We start from the raw sequence: 26253 nt of genomic DNA, 5'->3' as shown, positions 1-26253 counted from the left end.
AACTACTCTAATGCTCTCCTGGCCAGCCTCCCATCCTTCACCCTCTGTAAACTTCAGCTCATCCAAAACTTTGCTGCCCATATCCTATCCAGCACCAAGTCCCGTTCACCCAACACCCCTGTTCTTGCTCCTGGTCCTCAAACAGCTTTAATTTAAAATTTTCATCCTTGTGTTTAAAATTTACTATGGCCTCATCCTTCCTTATCCGTAACCACGTTCAGCCCGACAGACCTTGCGAAATTGCTGTTCCTCTAACTATCTGGCCTTTTGTGCATCCCTCCCTCTTTTCGCCCCATCATTGGCAGCCGTGCTTTCAGATATCTAGGCCCCACACTAGAATTCCCTCCTCAAACCTCTCTGCCTCTCACCTTCTTCTCCACCTTTAAGGCCCTCTTTAAAATCCACCTCTTTGACCAAGCTTTTAGTTGCCCCTTCTGCTATCTGCTTCTCTGGCCCCGATATTTACGGAGAAGTGGAGAGGGAGCGGGGGTGACTTGTAGTGGCTGGAAAACCCGGAAGTACGGGGACGCAGAGGTCCTGCCGAATTTAACGGCATGACCTCATTTGAATTTTTTTTCTCCGTTTCCCGGCCGGTAGCCAGACAGATTGAGGGGCTGGCTGGCTGTCGGGCGGGAGGGCCTGCACTATAAGGCCGGGGACTGGAGAGGAAGGAGGGAGAGATGTCGGGGGTGGGGGGGAGCAAGATTGCGGGCGGGGGGGGGGGGTGAGATCGCGGGTCGGCCTGAAGATCGGGGGGGGGGCATCGGATCGCGGGGGTTGGGGAGGGGGTTCGGCAGATCAAGGAGAAGGGGTGCCATCGCAGCAAGTTTGCTTGGGGGACTGGGGAGAAGCACTCCTGCTCCTCCTCGCTCACAAGCAGTGCTGGAAAAGCAATTACCTGCTGGGTCTGGCAGTTCTCACCTCCCTTCAGTGGCTGGGTTTCCCTAGCCCTGGAAAATCCGGCCCGCAGCCGTTAAATCTAAATGGTTGCTAAAATCTAAGGCACGCAGCCTCTTTAACATATTTAAATTACTGACCCACATCTCAAGAACAGGTTTCTCGCCCGCCCCCCAACTCGCTCCAGTTAAACCGGAAATAGGTGCATTCGCAGCGGATTGGGGTCGGGTTTCAGATTTTATGAATTTAACCCCGCCCCTTTCCCTACTGTCTTGGGATGTTAAAATTCCCTTCTTTGTCTCTGCCAATTTTTTTTCTGATTACGCCTCTATGAAGTGTCTCGGTTATGTTTTTCTACATTAAAGCTGCTATATAAATGCAAGTTGTTTTTCCCTTCTTGAAGCCAGGGAGGAAATAGCGGAGGCTTTAACAATCATTTTCCAAACTTCACTGGATACAGGCGTAATGCCAGAGGATTGGAGGACTGCTAATGTTGTACCGTTGTTTAGAAAGGGAGCGAAGGATAGACGGAGTAATTACAGGCCAGTCAGCCTAACCTCGGTGGCGGGAAAATTATGGGGTCCATGTACATAGATCATTAAAATGTCATGGACAGATACAGAAAATAATCAAAAAAGCTAATGGAATGCTGGCCTTTATATCTAGAGGATTAGAATACAAGGGGATAGAAGTTATGCCACAGCTAAAGCCCTGGTTAAACCACACCTGGAGTACTGTGCTCAGTTCTGAGCACCACACCTTAGGAAGGATATATTGGCCTTGGAGGGAGTGTAGCATAGATTTACTAGAATGATACCTGAACTCCAAGGGTTAAATTATGAGGCGAGATTACACCAACTAAAGTTGTGTTCCCTGGAATTTAGAAGATTAAGGATTGATTTGATCGAAGTTTTCAAGATATGAAGGGGAACTGATAGTTTCTCTCTATCTACCCTACTTCCACTGGTTGGGAGTCTAGGACTAGGGGACATAGCCTAAAAATTAGAGCCAGAGCTTTCAGGAGTGAAGTTAGGAAACACTTCTACTCGCAAAGGGTGGTAGAAGTTTGGAACTCTTTTTTTATTCGTTCATGGGATGTGGGCGTCGCTGGCGAGGCCGACATTTATTGCCCATCCCTAATTGCCCTTGAGAAGGTGGTGGTGAGCCGCCTTCTTGAACTGCTGCAGTCCATGTGGTGAAGGTTCTCCCACAATGTTGTTAGGAAGGAAGATCCAGGATTTTGACCCAGCGACGATGAAGGAGTGGCGATATATTTCCAAGTCGGGATGGTGTGTGACTTGGAGGGGAACGTGCAGGTGGTGTTGTTCCCATGTGCCTGCTGCCCTTGTCCTTCTAGGTGGTAGAGGTCGCGGGTTTGGAAGGTGCTGTCGAAGAAGCCTTGGCGAGTTGCTGCAGTCCATCCTGTGGATGGTACACACTGCAGCCACTGTGCGTCGTTGGTGAAGGGAGTGAATGTTTAGGGTGGTGGATGGGGTGCCAATCAAGCGGGTTGCTTCATCTTGGATGGTGTCGAGCTTCTGGAGTGTTGTTGGAGCTGCACTCATCCAGGCAAGTGGAGAGTATTCCATCACACTCCTGACTTGTGCCTTGTAGAAAAGGCTTTGGGGAGTCAGGAGGTGAGTCACTCGCCGCAGAATACCCAGCCTCTGACCTGCTCTCGTAGCCACAGTATTTATATGGCTGGTCCAGTTAAGTTTCTGGTCAATGGTGACCCCTCAAGCGACAGTTGATGATAGCTCAATTGTTAATTTTAAATCTGAGATTGATAGATTTTTGTTAACCAAAGGTATTAAGGGATATGGGGCTAAGGTGGGTATATGGAGTTAAGTCACAGATCAGCCATCTGTGACCACTGAATGGCGGAACAGGCTTGAGGGGCTAAATGGCCTACTCATGTTCCTATGTTCACACACAACTGTTATTTTATGTCTTCCAAGGAGGTATAGTTAAGCCTTGAACTGTTGTAAATCTACAGTTTGGCATTGCTTCTGTTTACTGATCCATTTCTATTTTCACTCAAAGGGTGATGAGTGTCTGGAACGAGCTGCCAGAGGCAGTAGTAGAGGCGGGTACAATTTTGTCTTTTAAAAAGCATTTGGACAGTTACATGGGTAAGATGGGTATAGAGGGATATGGGCCAAGTGCAGGCAACTGGGACTAGCTTAGTGGTATAAACTGGGCGACATGGACATGTTGGGCCGAAGGGCCTGTTTCCATGTTGTAAACTTCTATGATTCTATTCTATGATTTAATGTTTGGTAGTTTATAGCCAAAGTCATAGTCTAACAAAGTTCTTATTCTACTGGCATCCAAAATTGAGGAAAATCATTTGACAGCACATGATATAACCAGTAAGCCTAAATACAACAAGGGTTTTACATTTGATTCTGAGCTTCCTACAAGTTATCTAGATACTAGGCAAGTAAAGACACACCTGAGGCCATAGAAAACTAAAATTTAATATCTAGGACCTTGTGTGAGGGGCTTTGGCAAAGAGAATTGCTTCCACGAGACTGACTTCCTTTCCAGGGTACTCAGGGGCAGGCCAGGGTAAGCCAGAGCCTTCCTTCCTTACAATTGTTTCTGCTTTCGGCCATAAATCCACCTCACAGCTTGACCCTAGATCTGCTTATGTTTTAAGCACCACAAGCTTAACCTACTTTTGGATTTTGCTGTCATTGAAGAAAAAGTCCAAAATGTCCTTCACCCCTTTTCAGCACAATCCCAAAGAACTGAATCCATGCTGTAGTTGACACCCAACAAGAACCCCAGATATCAAAATGAATCAACGGTCAGTACAGATGTTGCTTGTACCTTCTAGTCAATATTGTATCCTGCCCTACTCATCTATCACCTCTGACCCTGCTGATCTACACTTTCCCCAAACCCAGTGAATTTAAAATCCTCGTTCTCATCTTCAAATCCCTCCATGGACTCACTCCACCCTATTTTTGAAACTTCTTCCAGCCTCCTGCACCTTTTAGTCCTCTGACTCTAGCCTTCTGTGCATCCCTCCCCCTTCATCCACCATTGCTGACAAAGCATTCAGCCGCCTCTCTGAAACTCCCTCCATAAAACGCTTCTCCTCTTTTCTTCTTTCTCTATCTTCAAAAGCTTTCTTTAAAAACTCTTTTTGACCAAGCTTTTTGTCACATCTTATTCTCCCACCTTGGTTTATTTTTACCTCTGTAATGTGCATTGTGAGGTTTTTCCACATCAAATATGCCATATAAATGAAAGTTGCTACTGAGCTGTGCAAAGCCATATCGCACCACGCTTGCCCATTATTCAAGATGGTGAACAGAGCAAAGTTGATCATTAGCTGAGCCCACCAACACAAAATCATCTGTGAAGAGGAGCGTAATCATTCCTTCAGAAATACCTAGAACAGGCATTCTGAAGTCAATTTTACAATACCATCCAATACGTCATTGATGAAGACACGGAACAGAATGTGTAATAGTGGACAACCTTGCCTCACTCCTCTTTCAAGAGAGACAGGTTCAGTGAGTCACTCATCTACCCTTACATGGATCTTGGTACTGGGGTACATATCCCAGATAAAATTCTAGATTTAGCCATGTACTCCTTTGGTTCCAGCTTCTTCATGAGGGTCACAAGACACTGGGTCAAGACCCTTATGAAAAGAAAAAAAATCACAAAGCAATATAAGTGGGTTTCCCTTGAGCTGTACAATATTCTACCATCACATATAAAGCCAAAACCTGCATTATAAATTTCTCATGAGAGCAAAATATAGCCCATTCCTTTCTGAATACTTTGAGGACCTCCAAACCATTAGACACACCACAGCAATTGAAGAATCACTTTAAGAGACAATGATGTTAATTAATTTGCTGTGCAGTTTTCAGGCTCAATAAAACCTCCCTTTCTGTAGGTAGAATGCCCTTTGGAACATCAAATGTATGCATGCATCAATTCATCAGCTCCACAACAAATCAGTGGTTACTGGCATAGTTTAGACCCACTGTCATCCCCACATAGAGTCATAGAGTCATAGAGTTATACAGCACGGATAGAGGCCCTTCGGCCCATCGTGTCCGCGCCGGCCATCAGCCCTGTCTACTCTAATCCCATATTCCAGCATTTGGTCCGTAGCCTTGTATGCTATGGCATTCCAAGTGCTCATCCAAATGCTTCTTGAATGTTGTGAGGGTTCCTGCCTCCACAACCCTTTCAGACAGTGAGTTCCAGACTCCAACCACCCTCTGGGTGAAAAAGTTCTTTCTCAAATCCCCTCTAAACCTCCCGCCTTTTACCTTGAATCTATGTCCCCTTGTTATAGAACCCTCAACGAAGGGAAAAAGCTCCTTAGTATCCATCCTATCTGTGCCCCTCATAATTTTGTACACCTCAATCATGTCCCCCCTCAGCCTCCTCTGCTCCAAGGAAAACAAACCCAATCTTCCCAGTCTCTCTTCATAGCTGAAGCGCTCCAGCCCTGGTAACATCCTGGTGAGGTCCTCTGCACCCTCTCCAAAGCGATCACATCCTTCCTGTAGTGTGGCGACCAGAACTGCACACAGTACTCCAGCTGTGGCCTAACCAGTGTTTTATACAGCTCCATCATAACCTCCTTGCTCTTATATTCTATGCCTCGGCTAATAAAGGCAAGTATCCCATATGCCTTCTTTACCACCTTATCTACCTGTTCCGCCGCCTTCAGGGATCTGTGAACTTGCACACCAAGATCCCTCTGACCCTCTGTCTTGCCTAGGGTCCTCCCATTCATTGTGTATTCCCTTGCCTTGTTAGTCGCTCCAAAGTGCATCACCTCACACTTTTCCGGGTTAAATTCCATTTGCCACTGTTCCACCCATCTGACCAACCCATCTATATCGTCCTGCAGACTGAGGCTATCCTCCTCGCTATTTACCACCCTACTAATCTTTGTATCATCAGCGAACTTACTGATCATACCTTTTACATTCATATCCAAGTCGTTAATGTAGACCACAAACAGCAAGGGACCCAGCACCGATCCCTGTGGTACCCCACTGGCCACAGGCTTCCAGTCACAAAAACAACCTTCGACCATCACCCTCTGCCTTCTGCCACTAAGCCAGTTTTGTATCCAAAGTGCCAAGGCACCCTGGATTCCATGGGCTCGTACCTTCTTGACCAGTCTCCTGTGCGGGACTTTATCGAAGGCCTTACTGAAATCCATGTATACCACATCCACTGCGTTACCCTCATCCACACGCCTAGTCACCCCCTCAAAAAATTCAATCAAACTAGTCAGACATGATCTTCCCTTGACAAAGCCATGTTGACTATCCCTGATTAATCCTTGCTTCTCCAAGTGGAGACTAATTTTGTCCTTCAGAATTTTTTCCAATAATTTTCCTACCACTGATGTTAGGCTCACTGGCCTGTAGTTCCCCGGTTTTTCCCTACTCCCCTTCTTGAATAATGGTATTACATTAGCGGTTCTCCAGTCCTCTGGCACATCCCCTGTGGCCAGAGAGGTTCTGAATATATGTGTCAGAGCCCCCGCAATCTCCTCCTTTGCCTCACACAGTAGCCTGGGATACATTTCGTCCGGGCCTGGGGATTTATCCATTTTTAGGCCTGCTAAAACCGCCAATACCTCCTCCCGCTCGATGTTAATATGTTCGAGTATATCACAGTCCCCCTGCCGTATTTCTATGTCTACATCGTCCTTCTCCATAGTGAAAACAGATGCAAAAAATTCATTTAGAACCCCTCCTACATCTGCCGGCTCCACACACAGATTGCCATTTTTGTCCCAGATTTTGTCCCTGTTCTTTTAGGACAGAGTGTCTAGCGACACCACAGATGCCCTATTGACTATTATCACTGCTGACGGGTTGGGGTTGGGGTTTGGGGGGAGGGGGGTGTGCTTAGGATGTCAGAGATACAGAGATTGTTGGTGCTGTGCGTTATGCAAGATCTGAACTGACATCTGTGTAGTTACCTCTGAGTTCCCTGCAGAAATCGCTATTGACACGTATCCTTATAACACAAATACCATACACAGCTGCTACCCACCATTAGCTAGACAATGCAGCATGAACTTGTCTTCTAATCAGCTTAATGCACCCACCAAGCAAATGGGTCCTAACCACAGCATATTGGGTCAGATGCCAACTCAGTACAGTACTCTCTCCACACCCCCAAGGATGCCCCCATTGGCCTGGTGGCAGGGTTGCCAACTCTGATGGGACATATTCCTGGAGGTTGCATCACATGATCTCCCACCTCCAACCATCCCACCCAGTCAAACTTTCCCCATCTTTCCAGTATCTTTGTAACGAATAAACAAATGTGTTTAAAGAAAATGGAAGTTGGGGGGGGGGGGGGGGGAGAGATAAGAGGAGAAAATACACTAGCAGCAGTGTCCAGGAGACTAAGCTTCAAATCCTGGCGCCTCCAGGACAATCCTGAAGGGTTGGCAACCCTACTTGGTGGAGATGACCAGGGTTATTACACAGGAGGAGGACCCACGTTTCGAAACTAGATGGGTTTTTTATACTATAGTTGACTTCAGTGTACACAGGCCGGATGGAAGAAAGGCCAACCGTAACTCTATTAGAACTGCCAACCTTTTATGGTGAAGACAGTAACCATTTACAACACACACTCCCTCTTCACTGCACCAGCCCAGCCATCGACCCCTCTTTGTTGTCGCGTACTGTTGGCGGCCGGCAGTTTAAATTTAAAATTTAAAAGCAGCTCCACGTGCCGCTGTATACATCGTCACTTCCCGTTGGTTTCCCATCACAACCGTCTTTATTGGCCTGGTAGTGAGTTGAAGTGTCGCTGATGTTCTGGCCCGGTTGCTGGACGCGGCCTGTGTTCTGTGCGTTTGATCGGTGGCGATGTCGGGAGGCTCGAGCCCCGGGAGCCGGTACTTCTGCACCGCCAGCAGGGGGCTGGAGCGCTTCCTGGTGGAAGAAGTGCGCCTGAAGCTGTCCGCCCGTGATGTGAGTAAAGTTCCCGCTCGCGCGGGTGGAGCGTCTCCTCGGGAGAGGCCTCTCTCAGGATAGTCCTTCCTCAGCCGTCTTTTAACTGCTAGCCCTGTGCTCTCCTGTTGCTCCGTTGAAAGTTTAGATGAATAAAGTTCGGGGCCTTTTCTGCGTTAAAGTGGCCATGAAGTGTGTATACGTTTGTATTATGAATGGTGAGAGTTTGTGTATAATCGTGTCAGCGGATTTTCCCCTTACTATGGGTTGACAATTGTAAACAATTTTACAACACCAAGTTATAGTCCAGCAATTTTATTTTAAATTCACAAGCTTTCGGAGGCTTCCCCCTTCGTCAGGTGAACGATGTGAAACATTTTTTTTCACATCGTTCACCTGACGAAGGGGGAAGCCTCCGAAAGCTTGTGAATTTAAAATAAAATTGCTGGACTATAACTTGGTGTTGTAAAATTGTTTACAATTGTCAACCCCAGTCCATCACCGGCATCTCCACATCATTACTATGGGTTGTTAGTCCTTCAACAATAATTTCCGCTTGATTCTAGCCCCAGTGGTTATAAAATAGCAAGTTTAATAGATTGGCTTAAACAGAATTGCACTACAGCTGTCTTCAACAGTATTTTGTCTACAGATTACGTTAAATGACAAGCAATCAATACAACCTGATCTGGTTCCGACCATCCTCTTGAGAGCTCTAACTTTTGGGAGGGAGCACGCCCTACCTTTATACTATTCAGTGATTTTGTTCTGTACGTAAGCACCGCTGGTCTTACCTCATGGTCATAAGTCCTTCCACCGTGCTGATGCCATGTTAGCAACTCAAGATAAGCTGTTTTATATAACATAGCTAATGACCTCAACCTCCATCTCTGTCTACAAGCTGTTATGTTCCTCTGAGAAATGCGTATGCCCTTCTTATCGGGGTACGGACCCGCTCATGGCCTTGCACGTCCCTATCAGTGTCTCGTTTCTAAGCAACCATATCTCTTGGTATAAACCATCTTCTGATGTTATAGCATGAGTACGGTAACATAACGGTTATGTTACTGGACTAGTAATCCAGAGGCCTGGACTAATAATCCAGAGTCATGAGTTAAAATCCCACCACGGCAGCTGTGGAACTTAAATTCAATTAATTAAATAAAATCTGGAATTTAAAAAAATAGTATCAGTAATGGTGGCCATGAAACTACCGGATTGTCGTAAAAACCCATCTGATTCACTAATGTCCTTTAGGGAAGGAAACCTGCCGTCCTTACCCAGTCTGGCCTATATGTGACTCCAGACCCACAGCAATGTGGTTGATTCTTAATGACCTCTGAAATGGCCTAGCAAGTGACTCAGTTGTAAAATCTCACTTAAAAAAAGTCATAATAAGAATAAAACCGGACGGACCACCCGGTATCGGACCACTAGGCACCGGACACAACAAAGGCAAACCAAGCCCAGTCAATCCTGCAAAGTCCTCCTCACGAACATCTGGGGACTTGTGCCAGAATTGGGAGAGCTGTCCCACAGACGAGTCAAGCAACAGCCTGACATAGCCATACTCACAGAATCATACCTTTCAGCCAGCGTCCCAGACTCTTCCATCATCATCCCTGGGTATGTCCTGTCCTACCGGCAGGACAGACCCACCAGAGGTGGCGGTACAGTGATATACAGTCAGGAGGGAGTGGCCCTGGTAGTCCTTAACATGAAATCTCATGGCATCAGGTCAAACATGGGCAAGGAAACCTCCTGCTGATTACCACCTACCGTCCTCCCTCAGCTGATGAATCAGTCCTCCTCCATGTTGAGCACCACTTGGAGGAAGCACTGAGGGTAGCAAGGGCACAGAATGTACTCTGGTTGAGGGACTTCAATGTCCATCACCAAGAGTGGCTCGGTAGTACCACTACTAACCGAGCTGGCCGAGTCCTGAAGGACATAGCTGCTAGACTGGGCCTGCGGCAGGTGGTGAGCGAACTAATACGAAGGAAAAACCTACTTGATCTTGTCCTCACCAATCTACCTGTCGCAGATGCATCTGTCCATGAGATGAAGTCCCGTCTTCACACTGAGGACACGATCCAACGTGTTGTGTGGCATAACCACCGTGCTAAATGGTATAGATTAAGAACAGATGTAACAGCTCAAAACTGGGCATCCATGAGGCGCTGTGGGCCACCAGCAGCAGCAGAATTGTATTCCAGCACAATCTGTAACCTCATGGCCCATCATATTCCTCACTCTACCATTACCAACAAGCCAAGGGATCAACCCTGGTTCAATGAGAAGTGTAGAAGGGCATGCCAGGAGCAGCACCAGGCGTAACTAAAAATGAGGTGTCAACCTGGTGAAGCTACAACACAGGACTACATGCATGCTAAACAGTGGAAGCAACATGCTATAGACAGAGCTAAGCAATTCCACAACCAACGGATCAGATCAAAGCTCTGCAGTCCTGCCACATCCAGTCGTGAATGGTGGTGGACAATTAAACAACCAACGGGAGGAGGAGGCTCTGTAAACATCCCCATCCTCAATGATGGCGGAGTCCAGCACGTGAGTGCGAAAGACAAGGCTGAAGCGTTTGCAACCACCTTCAGCCAGAACTGCCAAGTGGATAATCCATCTCGGCCTCCTCCCGATATCCCCACCATCAAATAAGCCAGTCTTCAGCCAATTTGATTCACTCCATGTGAGCTCCAGAACTAGCCGCGCTCTAGCCAAACTGTTCCGGTACAGCAACAACACTGGCATCTACCCAACAATGTGGAAAATTGCCCAGGTATGTCCTGTCCACAAAAAGCAGGACAAATTCAATCTGGCCAATTACCACCTCATCAGCTAAGTGATGGAAGGTGTTGTTGACAGTGCTATCAAGCGGCACTTACTCAACAATAACCTGCTCACCGATGCTCAGTTTGGGTTCCGCCAGGACCACTCTGCTCCAGACCTCATTACAGCCTTGGTCCAAACATGGACAAAAGAGCTGAATTCCAGAGGTGAGGTGAGAGTGACTGCCCTTGACATCAAGGCAGCATTTGACCGAGTGCGGCACCAAGGAGCCCTAGTAAAATTGAAGTCAATGGGAATCGGGGAAAACTCTCCAGTGGCTGGAATCATACCTAGCACAAAGGAAGATGGTAGTGGTTGTTGGAGGCCAATCACCTCAGCCCCAGGACATTACTGCAGGAGTTCCTCAGGGCAGTGTCCTTGGCCCAACCATCTTCAGCTGCTTCATCAATGACCTCCCCTCCATCATAAGGTCAGAAATGGGGATGTTTGCTGATGATTGCACAGTGTTCAGTTCCAATTGCAACCCCTCAAATAATGAAGCAGTCCGTGACCGCATGCAGCAAGACCTGGACAGCATCCAGGCTTGGGCTGATGAGTGGCAAGTAACATTCCGCCAGACAAGTGCCAGGCAATGACCATCTCTAAGAAGAGAGAGTCTAACCACCTCCCCTTGACATTCAACGGCATTGCCATCGCCGAATCCCCCACCATCGACATCCTGGGAGTCACCATTCACCAGAAACGTAACTGGACCAGCCATATAAATACTGTGGCTACAAGAGCAGGTCAGAGGCTGGGTATTCTGCGGCAAGTGACTCACCTCCTGACTCCACCATCTACAAGGCACAAGTCAGGAGTCTGATGGAATACTCTCCACTTGCCTGGATGAGTGCAGCTCCAACAACACTCAAGCAGCCCACTTGATTGGCACCCCGTCCACCACCCTAAACATTCACTCCCTTCACCCCCGATGCACTGTGGCTGCAGTGTACACCATCCACAAGATGGTACCTCCAAGTCACACACCATCCCAACTTGGAAATATATCGCCGTACCTTCACGTCGCTGGGTCAAAATCCTGGAACTCCCTTCCTAACAGCACTGGGGAGAACCTTCACCACACAGACTGCAGCGGATGAAGGCGGCGGCTCACCACCACCTTCTCAAGGGCAATTAGGGATGGGCAATAAATGCTGGCCTCGCCAGCGACGCCCACATCCCATGAATGAATTTTTTTAAAAAGCACCTAGAAACAGGCCATCCCTCGACTTTTGGGTGTTTAGTTCTGAAGTTTCAGCTTTCTCTGTCTCTTACAAACTGTCTTTGTACCAAGACAAGACTTTGCTTTCACCCCCCCACCCCCCCCCCCCCCCCCCAATTAACACCTGCCCCCTTGCTGAGATGCTTAGGAGCTTTATGCGAGCTATGCAAGATGGGATATTGACCATGCATGGCTTTAAACCATATTATTACATGTATAATCGTGTGGGGGGTTGTGTATAATCGGGTGTTTGTTTGTATAAAATTGAACACATGATATTCTACTTAACCTATAAACAGAAGTCAGTCACGTCTGTGTTTGAAACAAAAACAAGCTTGATGCAAGTACCCCAGATGTGGTCAGAGTTGTTTGTGTTTATGAAGCTTTGCAAACCTTCAGTTTCAGTTTACTCTATGGATCTGGTCCTTTAAACATTTCACAGATGTTCCACCAGTAATATCAGTGTCATAATGGCCCAGAAATTGCTTGGAGCAGTGAACCAAAAGTGCTTGCTGCTGCATAGATTTATACAAACCGGCTAACTTACCGCGGTCTTTAGTGCGTGCACTTCCTCCAGTAGGAAGCAGAGAAGAGCCCAGCGTTAGCTCCAGTAAAGCTAGGACCCATCGGAGAAGCAAGAGGCTCGCTCTCCCTCGATCAATCAGATTGTAGCATTTTTGACAAACTGCGAACAGTTTCTGCAAGTTGGAATGTAAGATACAACACTAGAATCATTTGTAAAAACAGTTATAGACAGTGAAAAAAAGAGGGTAAGAAATAATCGAATTAAATGAGAGACAGAAGAAAAAAGGTTTAAAAAAAATTTAATTAAAAAAAAAATTTTAATGACCAAAAACTATTAAAATAAGGAATAATAAGACTCCACATTTTTAAAAGTTAATTTTTAGTTGTTTGGCAGTCATTAAGACTTACCGTGCTGTTAAAACTTAGTTTAGACCTGGTATTTTTAAGCTTGCCTGTTTTGTGACGATCTTAGTTACTTTCCAGCTGGACAGAAGAGCAAGTTGACGCTGGTACATTGATTCCAGCCGGCACTATCCCTTTAACTCGAAGCTGTCATATCAGCGGCGAACCAGGAGCAAATTCTGGATTTCCGCGTTTGACTGCACATGTGCGAACACCGGAACTTGCTCTTTGATTTCACCACTAACCACAGTGAGCGCTGTTGAGCTCACCATTCTTTTTTTAAGCAATTTCCTGCCCAATATTTAAGCCATTTACGGACCAGTCCTGAATAACTTTTTTTCAGGAGGCAGAGTTTCAATTGAGTTTTTTTTTTTAAATACCACACATTTTCAAGGGAGTCTGCAAAGGCATTCTAAGAAAGAAAAAAATTTACATTTACATAGCGTCTTTCACCACCTCAGAATGTCCCAAAGTGCTTCACAACCAATTAAGTACTTTTTGAAGTGTAGTCACTAATGTAGGAAAACGTGGCAGCCAATTTGTGCACAGCATGGTCCCACAAACAGTAATAACCACCAGATGTGCAAACACCAGATAAACTGTTTTGTAATGATGTTGGTTAAGGGGTAAATATTGGCTAGGACATCAGGGAGAACTCCCTATCTCTTCTTCAATTTTTTTTTCGTTCATGGGATGTGGGTGTATCTGGCAAGGCCAGCATTTATTGCCCATCCCTAATTGCCCTTGAGAAGCTGGTGGTGAGCCGCCACCTTTAACCGCTGCAGTCTGTGGTGAATGTTCTCCCACAGCACTGTTAGGAAGGGGTTTTGACCCAGCGACGATGAAGGAACAGCGAAATATTTCCAAGTCAGGATGGTGTGTGACTTGGAGTGGAACGTGCAGATGGTGTTCTGCCCTTGTCCTTCTAGGTGGTAGAGGTCGCGGGTTTGGGAGGTGCTGTCGAAGAAGCCTTGGCAAGTTGCTGCAGTGCATCCTGTGGATGGTACACACTGCAGCCACAGTACGCCGGTGGTGAAGGGAGTGAACGTTTAGGGTGGTGGATGGGGTGTCGATCAAGCGGGCTGCTTTGTCCTGGATGGTGTCGAACTTCTTAGTGTTGTTGGAGCTGCACTCCTCCAGGCAAGTGGAGAGTATTCCATCACACTTCTGACTTGTGCCTTGTAGACGGTGGAAAGGCTTTGGGGAGTCAGGAGGTGAGTCACTCGCTGCAGAATACCCTGCCTCTGACCTGCTCTTGTAGCCACAGTATTTATGTGGCTGATCCAGTTAAGTTTCTGGTCAATGGTGACCCCCAGGATGTTGATGGTGGGGGATTCGGCGATGGTAATGCAGTTGAATGTCCAGGGGAGGTTGTTAGACTCATGTTGGAGATGGTCATTGCCTGGCGCGAATGTTACTTGCCATTTATCAGTCCCAGCCTGGATGTTATCCAGGTCTTGCTGCATGCGAGCACGGACTGCTTCATTATCTGAGGGGTTGCGGATGGAACTGAACACTGTTCAATCATCGGCGAACATCCCCATTTCTGACCTTATGATGGAGGGAAGGTCATTGATGAAGCAGCTGAAGATGGTTGGGCCTAGGACACTACCTTGAGGAACTCCTGCAGCAATGTCCTGGGGCTGAGACCACTACCATATTCCTTTGTGCTAGGTATGACTCCAGCCACTGGAGAGTTTTCCCCCTGATTCCCATTGATTTCAATTTTACTAGGGCTCCTTGGTGCCACACTCGGTCAAATGCTGCCTTGATGTCAAGGGCAGTCACTCTCACCTCTGGAATTCAGCTCTTTTGTCCATGTTTGGACCAAGGCTGTAATGAGGTCTGGAGCCGAGTGGTCCTGGCGGAACCGAAGCCGAGCATTAGTGAGCAGATTATTGGTGAGTAAGTGTCGCTTGATTGCACGGTCAACGCCACCTTCCATCACTTTGCTGATGATTGAGAATAGACTGGTGCGGTGGTAATCGGCCAGATTGGATTTGTCCTGCTTGTTGTGGACAGGACACACCTGGGCAATTTTCCACAATGTCGGGTAGATGTCCATGTTGTAGCTGTACTGGAACAGTTTGGCTAGAGGCGCGGCAATGCCATGGGATCTTTTGTGTCCATCTGAGAGGGCAGAAGGGGCCTCGGTTTAATCTCTCATCCGAAAGACAGTGGGCTCGATTTTCGCACCCTCAAGCGGGTGCGTTCGTGGCAGGGAGGCTGCGAAAATCGGGGATTCCCGGGGTGGGTCCGGAGCCCGGCTCCATCCCGCCCTCTTCCAGGTTTCCCAGTGACGTACTGACATGCGCACGCAGTCCCCGCATGTGGGACTTCCGCCGGCAATTAAAGCCGGCGGGGTGCCACTTAAAGTAATTAACCAGGTACTTCAGGTCGTTTACAGACCTGATTGACCTGATGTTTTAGGAGGGGTGGGATTTTGCAATGAACTGAGACTGTTTCCCGTACTTGGGGAAACACTTCCAGTTGAAACGGATGTGTTGCAGCCATCAACCTATGGCAGCTGCAAACGTCCATTTGACAGGTGTTCGGGGGAGATCCTCACTCATTGCAGGAGGCCACTCTGTCACTTTGGACAAAGTTTGGCCTCCATCACCCTCCTCCAAACACTACAATTCACCAACTTGGTACCTCAACCCCGGTGTCCGGACATATTTACCTACCTTCCGGACCCCCTCAAACGTACATCTTCTGGATGGGGGCCACCGTAGTTGCAGTCATGACCTCCTCGGAGGACGAACAGCATCACCGGCCACGCTGTCCACCTCTGACACGTGGAGCTCCACAACACAGTGCTGTGACACATCCACCTGCACAGCAGGAGGGAGGGCAACCGCAGAGAGAGATGCGTCGCAGAAGGCACTACCCTCACCACAGGGTCTACAGACCGAGGCTCAGCTTCCTGGACCTCTCTGAGGAGCAGTGCATACGTAGGCTCAGAGTCAGTCGCCAGTTAGTCGTGGACATCTGCAGCCTCTTTAATGATGAGCTGCTCCCGGATGGACCTAGCAGCATCTTCTTACCTGTCGCTGTCAAAGTCACCACTGCCCTCAACTTCTTCGCCTCCGGATCCTTCCAGGGTGCCAACGGGGTCATCACTGGGGTGTCTCAGTCGTCTGCACACAAGTGCATAAGGCAAGTCACCGACGTCTTGTTTCACAGGGCCTTGCACTATATCAACTTCCCCATGGATGACCTCAGCCAGATGGAGAGGGCAGTGGGATTCCACGCTGTGCCTGGCTTCCCACTGGTGCAGGGTGTAATTGATTGCACCCATATAGCAATACGAGCACCTCCACATGAGCCAGGACTGTTCGTCAACAGGAAGGGCTATCACTCCATGAACACTCAGCTCATCTATGACCACCGCAAGAGATTCCTTCACGTCAGATACCCTAGCAGCTGCCACGATTCCTTCATCCTCAGGGAGTCCACCATGCTGCCCCTCTTCCACTCACCCAACACCCGCAAGGGCTGGCTCCTCGGGGACAAGGGATATCCCCTGCACACGTGGCTTATGACACCTCTGAGGAACCCCACCACCGAGCCACAGAGTCGATATAACGACAGCCACATCGCTGCTAGGTGTACAAGTGAGCAGGCTACAGGGCTGCTCAAGTTGCGCTTCAGGTGCCTTGATCATTCTGGGGGAGCGCTTCGATACGCGCCACACAGTGGGACGCATTATAGTCATCTGTTGTACCCTCCACAACATGGCACAACAGAGAGGGGTGTTGCTGGAGGAGGCCCCATCCACATCTGCCACCCATATTGAGGAGGAGGAGGAGGAGGAGGAACAACCCATGGGCAGAACAGCGGCTCACCTGGCTGCTTGTGAGGCTGGGGAGTCACTGATATGTGAACGGTTCTCCTAACATCAGACTGTGTGAAGAGTCCAGTCCTCATCACCTGGACAGAGGAGCGGCCATACCAGCCCCCTCCCCTGCCCCCTGTACAAAACAGTGGTGCAACTACACCTACACTCACTGTAGAATGACCCAATGGGTGGCATCAAGTGTGCGTGTTCATGGTGAACCCCATTAAAGGGACCTATTCCACAAGCCAGTCAAGAGTGGGCAAGACGTGGCAGTAGTGGTGATAATAATAGGATTTATTGTGCATGTGGCAGAAAACAAATATAAATTTAAAAAATGACAAATCGTCAAACACCCTTGTGCATTCCCTTTGTGCTCACAAAACCTTTGCCTTGCGTTTACGGGAACCCTTACGTGGTGCTACCCCTGTGGCTTCAGCAGAGTTAGTGGCAGATTGCTCTTGTCCATGCACTGACCGATTAGATGCTTTGCGGGGTGCCCATGAGGGCCCCTCCAAAGACTGCTCCACCTGCACCTGTGCAGGGGCAGACTCGGCCACCTGGAGAGGGGGCAGCATTGCGGGTACTTGTTGAGAGGGGGGCAACAGGTGAGACGTGGGAGCGCTTTGAGTGGTGACCCCACTTCCATGTCCCCTTTCACCATCATCCCTCTCCTGGCTCAGGCCTACATCACTCCTTCCACTCTGCTGGACGACAGTTTGGAGGACTTGTGTGAAGCCTTGGCAGGCCAGTTGTAAAGTATCTGTCAGCCTGTTTAAGGCGGCAGAATGTTGCTCACCCTGAATCCGAACAGCCATTGTCAGGGCCTGAATAGCCTTTCCTCCATCGCAGACATTCCCGCACCTACCTGCGACACTATCTCAGAGATGCCTTCACATCCCTGCGACACTATCTCGGAGGTACCCTCCTGTACCTACGCCACCATTCCCCTCCTGCAGGAGTTGGACTCCTCCATCCTCTGTGCGATTGTGGAGAGTGCGCGTGGCACCTGTTCCAGTACCTCGGCAATGTGCTGCTGCCCCTCGATGACTCTCCTTTTCACGGCTGGCCCCCAGGGTTCAGCATCTGGGTCCAGCTGAGCAGAGCCTGGAGAAGAGTGCTCCCACCAACGCGGACTCTCCACGGCTGCCCCTGCCACCAGGGTCTGCTCGTGCTCACATGTGCGTGGTGACTCACCATGTGTAAGCCCAACTAAGTGAGGACAGGGACCCACCGAGGTGTGTGTATCTGCGCTGGTGGATGGATGGCTCGGATGTGACGATGGACCCTCAGAAGCCGGCAGGTCCTCTGAGGAATCGCCCTCCACGGTCACGGCACTCGCAGATGGGCCTGCAAGAGAACAGAAAGCAATATTAAGCATATGAACAGATGTTGAGGTGCTGCAGATGCCAAGTGATGCTAAGATCATTCGCTATCATGAGTGCTGAGTGTTAGCTTTCTGTCACCAGCCGCTTGTGCAATCCCAGTCTCCGCATCCGCCACGGACAAGCACTCCAGCGTGCAGCTAATCTCCAGTGCCTGCTGCTCCGCCTCTGTTAGTGCCACCTGGTGTGGCGGGCCCCACTCCGGTCCTTGCCCTCTCCCGGGCGTTCTGGCATCTTTTCTCCTATCGAGGGAAAACACAGAGGCGTGAATGAGTGATGGTTGCATGGTGACCTGCTGCATGCATTGGTGTGGGTGAGGTTGAATGTGAGGGAGATGCATGGGAGGGTGCGTGTGCAACATAGCCATGAGATTGTATGGATTGGGTTGCGTGGTAGTGTTCGAATGGGAACTAGGGCAGTGAGTATGTGCAGGCAAGGTGAGGATGATAGTTGAGTGGATGTGAGGAGTGATGCGAGAGTGTTGTGTGGTGGTGGAGGTGATGTGGAAGACTGAGTGTGGGGGAATGCGTAAGTATACTTACTTTGGCTGACCTGGTTAGGTCATTAAATCTCTTCCTGCACTGCACCCAGGTTCGTGGCACATTGCTGTTGCTGGTGACCTCCTCGGCCACTTGCAGCCAGGCCTTCTTGGTGGTGGAGGGAGGGCACTTCCTCCCATCAGATGGGAAAAGGATTTCCCTCCTCCTCCTCACCCCATCGTGCAGAACCTGGAGCGAGGAGTCCGAAAACCTTGGGGCAGCTTTTCCTCTGGCCTGCTCCATGGTTCAAAATTGGTTGTTTGCTGTAGGAGGAGCATTGGTGGCCTGCCCCTTTAAATGGGGCTCCTCCAGCTGACAGACTATGCTGCGCATGCACAGTCCGCCCACTATGCAGCTTTCCAGCGCAAAACCCGGAAGCAAGGTAAGTGGCTTCAATTAGCCTGCGATTGCGTGCGGAGCACATGGCTTCACTGGGTACGTTACTCACGCGCCTAGTCGACCCCCCCCGCTGCGAACCCGCCGCCCTCCTAATATCAGGGCCAGTGACTCAGGTGAGCGTGCTACCACTGAGCCAAGGCTGACACCAGAAGTCAGGTTCTGAGGTCAGAATCCTGTCAATCTGTCAGATATCTGCATTTTCTATATTGATGTATTATGCAGTGTGCTAAACAAACATCATTTACAGAAATTATAGCATTGTTTTCCTTTGGGTTACTGACGTGGTATTTTGGGAGTATTAGGATAAGTGGTTCCAGCCCTGTGACCGCTACCATGGCAAACACGAGCAGCAATATTGTGGGAACATCATCGCCTCCAAGTCGCACACCATACTGACTTGGATATATATTACAGTTCTTCCACTGTTGTTTGGCCAAAAAGAATTATCCATCCATCACCACAAGGGTGTAGCAGTTTAAGAACATGGGCCACCATCGCCTTGTCAGTGCAGAGAACAAAAAAATTTGGTTGAGGTTAAAGTTTGAAAATTACTGTGCACAGACCATGAATAGTTGGACATGTAAAAGGGGAGCATTTAACTATCTATACTCATCATTGGGCAGCCCATATAACTATTGCATTGCCATGTATGATGTGCTGTTTAATAAATGGTGTCAGGCCGTAGTCTGATTAATCCATATCAATGTGCAAATTGATAACGTTGGAAAGGTAGCAGAAAACTGGTACCCAAACTGGGAGGGAAGAATACCAGACTTGATAACAAGCAGGAAATTGAATGACACTAGCTGAAGGTTAACAAACCAACCAGAAAATAGAGCAGCATTTCTGCTACTCTCTTTTTATGGATGATTTGTTACCTTTCAGTAAGTGTCATTGAGCTTCCTTTTTTACAAATCTGGTTTCCTTCACTTGCAGCATACATACCTTTTATGCCTGAAGTGGTTGTCGAGCTCCTGAGCCACTGGCGTTCTTGGCTGGCTGAGAAGAGGCACGTGAATGGAACATCTCTTCTGCTTGCATGTTCCGTGTAATGTGGCCAAGCTTGGAAACTGGAGCAGCAGTTAGACCCACACTCTTCTATTGTGTGGTGCACAGATTTTACCAAGAAGATATTCATGCCTGCTTATAAATGCACCTATACATAATGTGTCCTGTGTATGTTGCTATGTTAAATGTGTAGGGTGGCACATGAAATCTGGCTGTAGCAACAAAAAATATGAATGTTTTGATTTTTTTTTTGATTGGATCAAATAAGAAACATAACTTGCAAAAGATGCCTTAAAAAAATCAACCAAATGAATATCCTGCAATTTTTTTCCAATCGCAATCCATAATTTATATTTATAATTTTAACTTCTGACCCAGCTGAACATGTAACTGTAAATGATGGTAGAATTGCTTTCATGGTGACATCATTAAACTCATCAGGAAGTTTTGCCTGTAGAGGCAGCCCCCTCCTCCCCAGGGTCCTAAAACTTGAGTCCTGCTGCAGTTGCATAATTGGAAATTTTGCATCAGCCTTGGATGTTGGGATTTTCTAGCTCTTGTGGACAAATTCAGTATGTTAATGTTTTTATACTTTTTTAGGATGTGTGTGACACTGGGAAAACTGCATTTATTTGCCCATTCCTAATTTCCCAGAGAAGATGGTGGTTGTACAACTGAGTGGCTTGCTTTCCGAGGGCATTAAGAGTCTATCACTCTACACTGGGTAAAAGGGCAGCTTCCCTTCAACCAGTTGAGTTTTTAGAACAATCCAGCAACTTTTGTGAGTTTTTTTTTCTGGTGTTAGTCAGCCAGTTACCAGATTTATTGAATTCAATTTCAAAACGGGATTTCTCTGGGTTGCTAGTCCAGTTCTATAATGGCCGCACAGTGAATTTACAAATAACAGTGAGGCTGAGTGATGGAAAATAAATCAAATATTTTATACAATTTAAACCATTTAACAAAAAATCCGAGCTGAATGTATTGTTTGAGATAAGTTTATTCTTTTTTTTATTCGTTCATGGGATGTGGGCGTCGCTGGCAAGGCCGGCATTTATTGCCTATCCCTAATTGCCCTTGAGAAGGTGGTGGTGAGCCGCCTTCATGAATCGCTGCAGTCCGTGTGGTGAAGGTTCTCCCAGTGCTGTTAGGAAGGGAGTTCCAGGATTTTGACCCAGCGACGATGAAGGAACGGCGATATATTTCCAAGTCGGGATGGTGTGTGACTTGGAGAGGAACATGCAGGTAGTGTTCTTCCCATGTACCTGCTGCTCTTGTCCTTCTAGGTGGTAGAGGTTGCGGGTTTGGGTGGTGCTGTCGAAGAAGCCTTGGTGAGTTGCTGCAGTGCATCCTGTGGATGGTACACACTGCAGCCACTGTGTGCCGGTGGTGAAGGGAGTGAATGTTTAGGGTGGTGGATGGGGTGCCAATCAAGTGGGCTGCTTTGTCCTGGATGATGTTGAGCTTCTTGAGTGTTGTTGGAGCTGCATTCCTCCAGGCAAATGGAGAGTATTCCATCACACTCCTGACTTGTGCCTTGTAGATGGTGGAAAGACTTTGGGGAGTCAGGAGGTGAGTCACTTGCCACAGAATACCCAGCCTCTGACCTGCTCTTGTAGCCACAGTATTTATATGGCTGATCCAGTTAAGTTTCTGGTCAATGGTGACCCCCAGGATGTTGATGGTGGGGGATTCGGCGATGGTAATGCCGTTGAATGTCAAGGGGTGGTGGTTAGACTCTCTCTTGTTGGAGATGGTCATTGCCTGACACTTGTTGAATGTTACTTGCCACTTATCAGCCCAAGCCTGGATGTTGTCCAGGTCTTGCTGCATGCGGGCTGGGACTGCATCATTATCTGAGGGGTTGCGAATGGAACTGAACACTGTGCAATTATCTGCGAACATCCCCATTTCTGACCTTATGATGGAGGGAAGTCATTGATGAAGCAGCTGAAGGTGGTTGGGCCTAGGACACTACCTTGAGGAACTCCTGCAGCAATGTCCTGGAGCTGAGATGATTAGCCTCCAACAACCGCTACCATCTTTCTTTGTGCTAGGTTTGACTCCAGCCACTGGAGAGTTTTCCCCCTGATTCCCATTGACTTCAATTTTACTAGGGCTCCTTGGTGCCACACTCAGTCAAATGCTACCTTGATGTCAAGGGCAGTCACTCTTCCCTCACCTGGAATTCAGCTCCTTTGTCCATGTTTGGACCAAGGCTGTAATGAGGTCTGGAGTCTGAACCCAAACTAAGCATCGGTGAGCAGGTTATTGGTGAGTAAGTGCCGCTTGATAGCACTGTCGACGACACCTTCCGTCACTATGCTGATGATTGAGAGTAGACTGATAGGGCGGTAATTGGCCGGATTGAATTTGTCCTGTTTTTTGTGGACAGGTCATACCTGGGCAATTTTCCACATTGTCGGGTAGATGCCAATGTTGTAGCTGTACTGGAACAGCTTGGCTAGAGGCGCAGCTAGTTCTGGAGCACAATGCTTCAGCACTACAGCCGGGATGTTGTCGGGGCCCATAGCCTTTGCTGTATCCAGTGCGCTCAGCCGTTTCTTGATATCACGTGGAGTGAATCGAATTGGCTGAAGACTGGCTTCTGTGGTGGTGGGGATATCGGGAGGAGGCCGAGATGGATCATCTTTTGCTAAAGAGGACTGAACTTTGCGCTAGGACTGGCCGGGTACATTTGAAATGCTGTGATGCGGAACTCTGACATCACAGGCGCAGGCAATCAAGTCCACACCTTGGTAAATAGCACCTTTTCAACTTGTAGTCATTTAAGATTCAACTATGGAAAAATAAATAGCAAGATCAATAACAAATCAACCATGGAAAAGGGGCAGAGAAAAATAACTTGTTTAAATAGCCTGGGGTGGTGGGGGGGGGGGTAGATTTGGGAACGGATGAATAAATGAACAAACATACTTTTGCCTTGAACAAATACTGCAAATGCATATGTGGGCGGGAGAGGGGATAAGGTAAAAAGTGTTGTATGTGATGTAAATAATTGAGAATAAGAGATCCTTGGAAGAGAACAATAAAATTACCTGAATCTTTAGCAAGTTTTCTAAAGTGGGAATACAGTATTACAAATACAATCATGTATCTCTATAATGTGCAATATTTGTACCTAGTCAGTTGTGATGTATTGCTTCATTAATTGATGGAGAAGCCACTGTTACATTTAGGCTACAATGGAACCATGGTAAATGTCAAACTGTTCTCAGAGTATGTAAAATACATGTACTCAAGGTTTTAAAATCAGTGAGAAAATTGCTAATTTGAGTAAGTCTAAAGCCAGTAATTTGGTAAAATAATGAGAGTCTACTTGTTTATGCTGTATAAAAACCCATGATCTCTAGATTCGTAAGAGCATAATTGTGAGTGGGATGCAAATATGTAACTGGTGTGGAAAAACTGCAGTATAGAACATTACAACTAACTACTGTTGATTTTCCAAGTCATTACTTGGTGACACCTATTTCCTTCAAAAATGATGAGTGTTTATAATCTAATTATTAAGTAGATGGCACTATGAAATAGGGGGGAGGGAGAATATGTGTTGCCTAGTCTAGAGACACTGGTTAAGTGGAAAAGAAGTTGATGTAGTCCAAAAGTCAGTTTGAAACACCCTTGTGTTGTGTTTTTTGTGCTTAAATTACTCCAGCAGATACAAAATATTAGATTTAAAAATTGACCTGTAGAAGAGTAAAAACTTACATTTACAGACAAATGCAAATTACAATATAACAATGGAAACATTATAAAAAATCCTCCTCAAACAGACTTTTGTGTCTCTGACTGTTGTTTTACATGCTCTGTTACTATTACTGTATTGTCTTGCTCAAATGTTTGATGTGTACAAATGTATTTTTCTTGGAAAATCTTCAATCATTGGCTTCAATCTAACAAAGCATCATGGCGATAAACTGCTGGGCACTGACCATTTTGTCCTCCTTTGTTCTTGTAGGTGGAGCAGGTATCAGGAAAAGTGTTCTTTACAGCTGATGCAGATTTGAAAAAGCTAAAGAATCTGAAATGCGCAGAGCGACTGTTTTTATTTGTGAAGAAGGTGCCCCCAATCCAGATACCAAGACATAAAGGTGCTATGCATTGTCTTTATGACTTTCATTTTTAAGGACTAGCATTAATGGTAGCTTGACGGCAGTAAATAGAGTATGTTTGTTCAGCTTTCTCAGAAATAATTTTTTTTTGCTGCAGTATATCTATGATACTGGCATTCACTTGACAATGTGGAAAATTACCAGGGTATGTCCTATCTACACAAAAAGGACAAATCTAATCAGGACAGTAATTGGCCAATCAGCTTCCTCCCAATTATTGAATAAAGTGATGGAAGGAGTCACCAATAGTGCAGACCAGTGATACCTACTTACCAATAACCACACTGATGCTCAGTCCCAGACCTCATTGCAGCTTTGATCCGGACATTGACGCAAGAGTACCTGCCCTGAACATCAAGGCAGCATTTGACCCAGTATTGCGTTAAGGAGCCCTGAAAAATGGAGGTCATTGGGTGTTAAAGGACAAACCCTCCAGTGGCTGCAGTCATATCTGTCTGCGAAGGAAGATGGTTGCGGTTGTTAGTGGCCAATTGTCACAGCCCCAGAACATTGCAGTTTCTCAGGCTCTTTGACCCAATGATCTTTAGCTGTTTCATCAATGACCTATCCTCCATTATAAGGTCAGGAGTAGGACTTTTCACTGACTATTCCAGGGTGTTTAGTTCCATTCACAACTTCTCCAATAATGAAGCAACCCATTCCAGCTGGCATTAGGGCTGGGCTGACAAGTGGCAGATAACATTTGTCACATTTCTGCTGGATAGTGATCGTCCCAAGAGAAAGTCAGTCACCTTTCCCTGTCCCTCAGTGGCACCACCACAGCCAGCCACCATCCACATCAGTGCACTGAAGGGGATGGACATTGAGTTCAAGTGAACTGCTCTGCCCTGGAAAGTATTGAGTTTAAAGTATTATTCTGGCTGCACCCATCCAGGCAAGAGGGGAGTATTTCATCACACTCCTTATTGGTAATGGAGAGCCTTTGAGAATGTTGAACCACTCGCTGCAGAGTACCCAATCTTTTGTACATGCTTTTGTAGCCATGTTGCTGACATGGCTGGTCCAGTAAAGCTTCTAGTCACCTGAGCAGGGAGACAGAGGAGGGGGAAACAAGGATAGAAACAAAAGACTGAAAGGGAAGAAGCAATAGTGGAAGGCAGAGAAAACAAGGGCGAAAAACAAATAGGGCCATAAAGCTAAGATGACTAGCAATCTTAAAAAGACAAGTCTAAAGGCATTGTGTCTAAATGTGCGAAGCATTTGCAATAAGGTAGATGAATTAACAGCGCAGATGGATATTAACAGTTATGATGTAGTTGCAATTACGGAGACATGGCTGCAGGGTGACCAAGGATGGGAACTGAACATCCAGGGGTATTCAATATTTAGGAAGGACAGGGAAAAAGGGAAAGGAGATGGGGTAGTGCTAGTAAAGGAGGAAATCAATGCAGTAGTGAAGAAGGATATTGGCTCGGAAAATCACGATGTGGAATCTGTATGGGTGGAGCTAAGAAACACCAAGGGGCAGAAAACGTCAGTGGGGGTTGTCTATAGGCCCCCAAACAGTAGTGGAGATGTAGGGGAGGGCATTAGACAGGAAATTAGAGACGCATGCAAGAAGGGTAAAACTATAATCATGGGTAACTTTAATCTACATATAGATTGGTCAAACCATTAGCAATAATACTGTGGGGGAGGAATTCCTGGAGTATGTACGTGATGGTTTTCTAGACCAATACGTTGAGGAACCAACTGGAGAACAGGCGATCCTTGACTGGGTATTGTGCAATGAGAAAGGATTAATTAACAATCTTGTTGTGCAGGGTCCCTTAGGGAAGAGCAACCATAACATGATAGAATTCCTCATTAAGATGGAGAGTGAAGTAGTTGAATCTGAAACTAGGGTCCTCAACCTAAATAAAAGAAATTACGAAAGTATGAGGTGCGAGTTGGCTATGATAGATTGGGGAACTTTACTAAAAGGGATGACGGTGGATAGGCAATAGCTAATATTTAAAGAACGTGTGCAGGAATTACAACAATTATTCATTCCTGTCTGGCGCAAAAATAAAACAGAAAAGGTGGCTCAACCACAGCTTACAAAAGAAATTAGGGATAGTATTAGATCC

At 47.1% G+C, this 26253-nt stretch overlaps 1 protein-coding gene across 4 annotated transcripts in view; it reads left to right on the top strand.

The window, feature by feature from the left end:
- Positions 1 to 7681: 7681 nt before the first annotated feature.
- The window catches only part of thumpd2 (THUMP domain containing 2), a 51498-nt gene continuing 32926 nt past the window's right edge, over positions 7682 to 26253 (top strand). For all 4 annotated transcript variants that reach the window (XM_067985068.1, XM_067985071.1, XM_067985070.1 and 1 more), the window contains exons 1-2: positions 7682 to 7886; positions 24010 to 24142. In XM_067985068.1, coding sequence (XP_067841169.1) covers positions 7782 to 7886; positions 24010 to 24142 — 238 coding nt within the window. In that variant the 5' untranslated portion in view covers positions 7682 to 7781. The remainder of the gene's footprint in view (positions 7887 to 24009; positions 24143 to 26253) is intronic.

The sequence above is a fragment of the Heptranchias perlo genome, chromosome 5 (genome assembly GCF_035084215.1).
Source record: "Heptranchias perlo isolate sHepPer1 chromosome 5, sHepPer1.hap1, whole genome shotgun sequence".
Classification (NCBI taxonomy): Eukaryota; Metazoa; Chordata; class Chondrichthyes; order Hexanchiformes; family Hexanchidae; genus Heptranchias; species Heptranchias perlo.
Note: the sequence above shows the minus strand (reverse complement) of the source record. Positions and strands in the feature narration are given on the sequence as shown.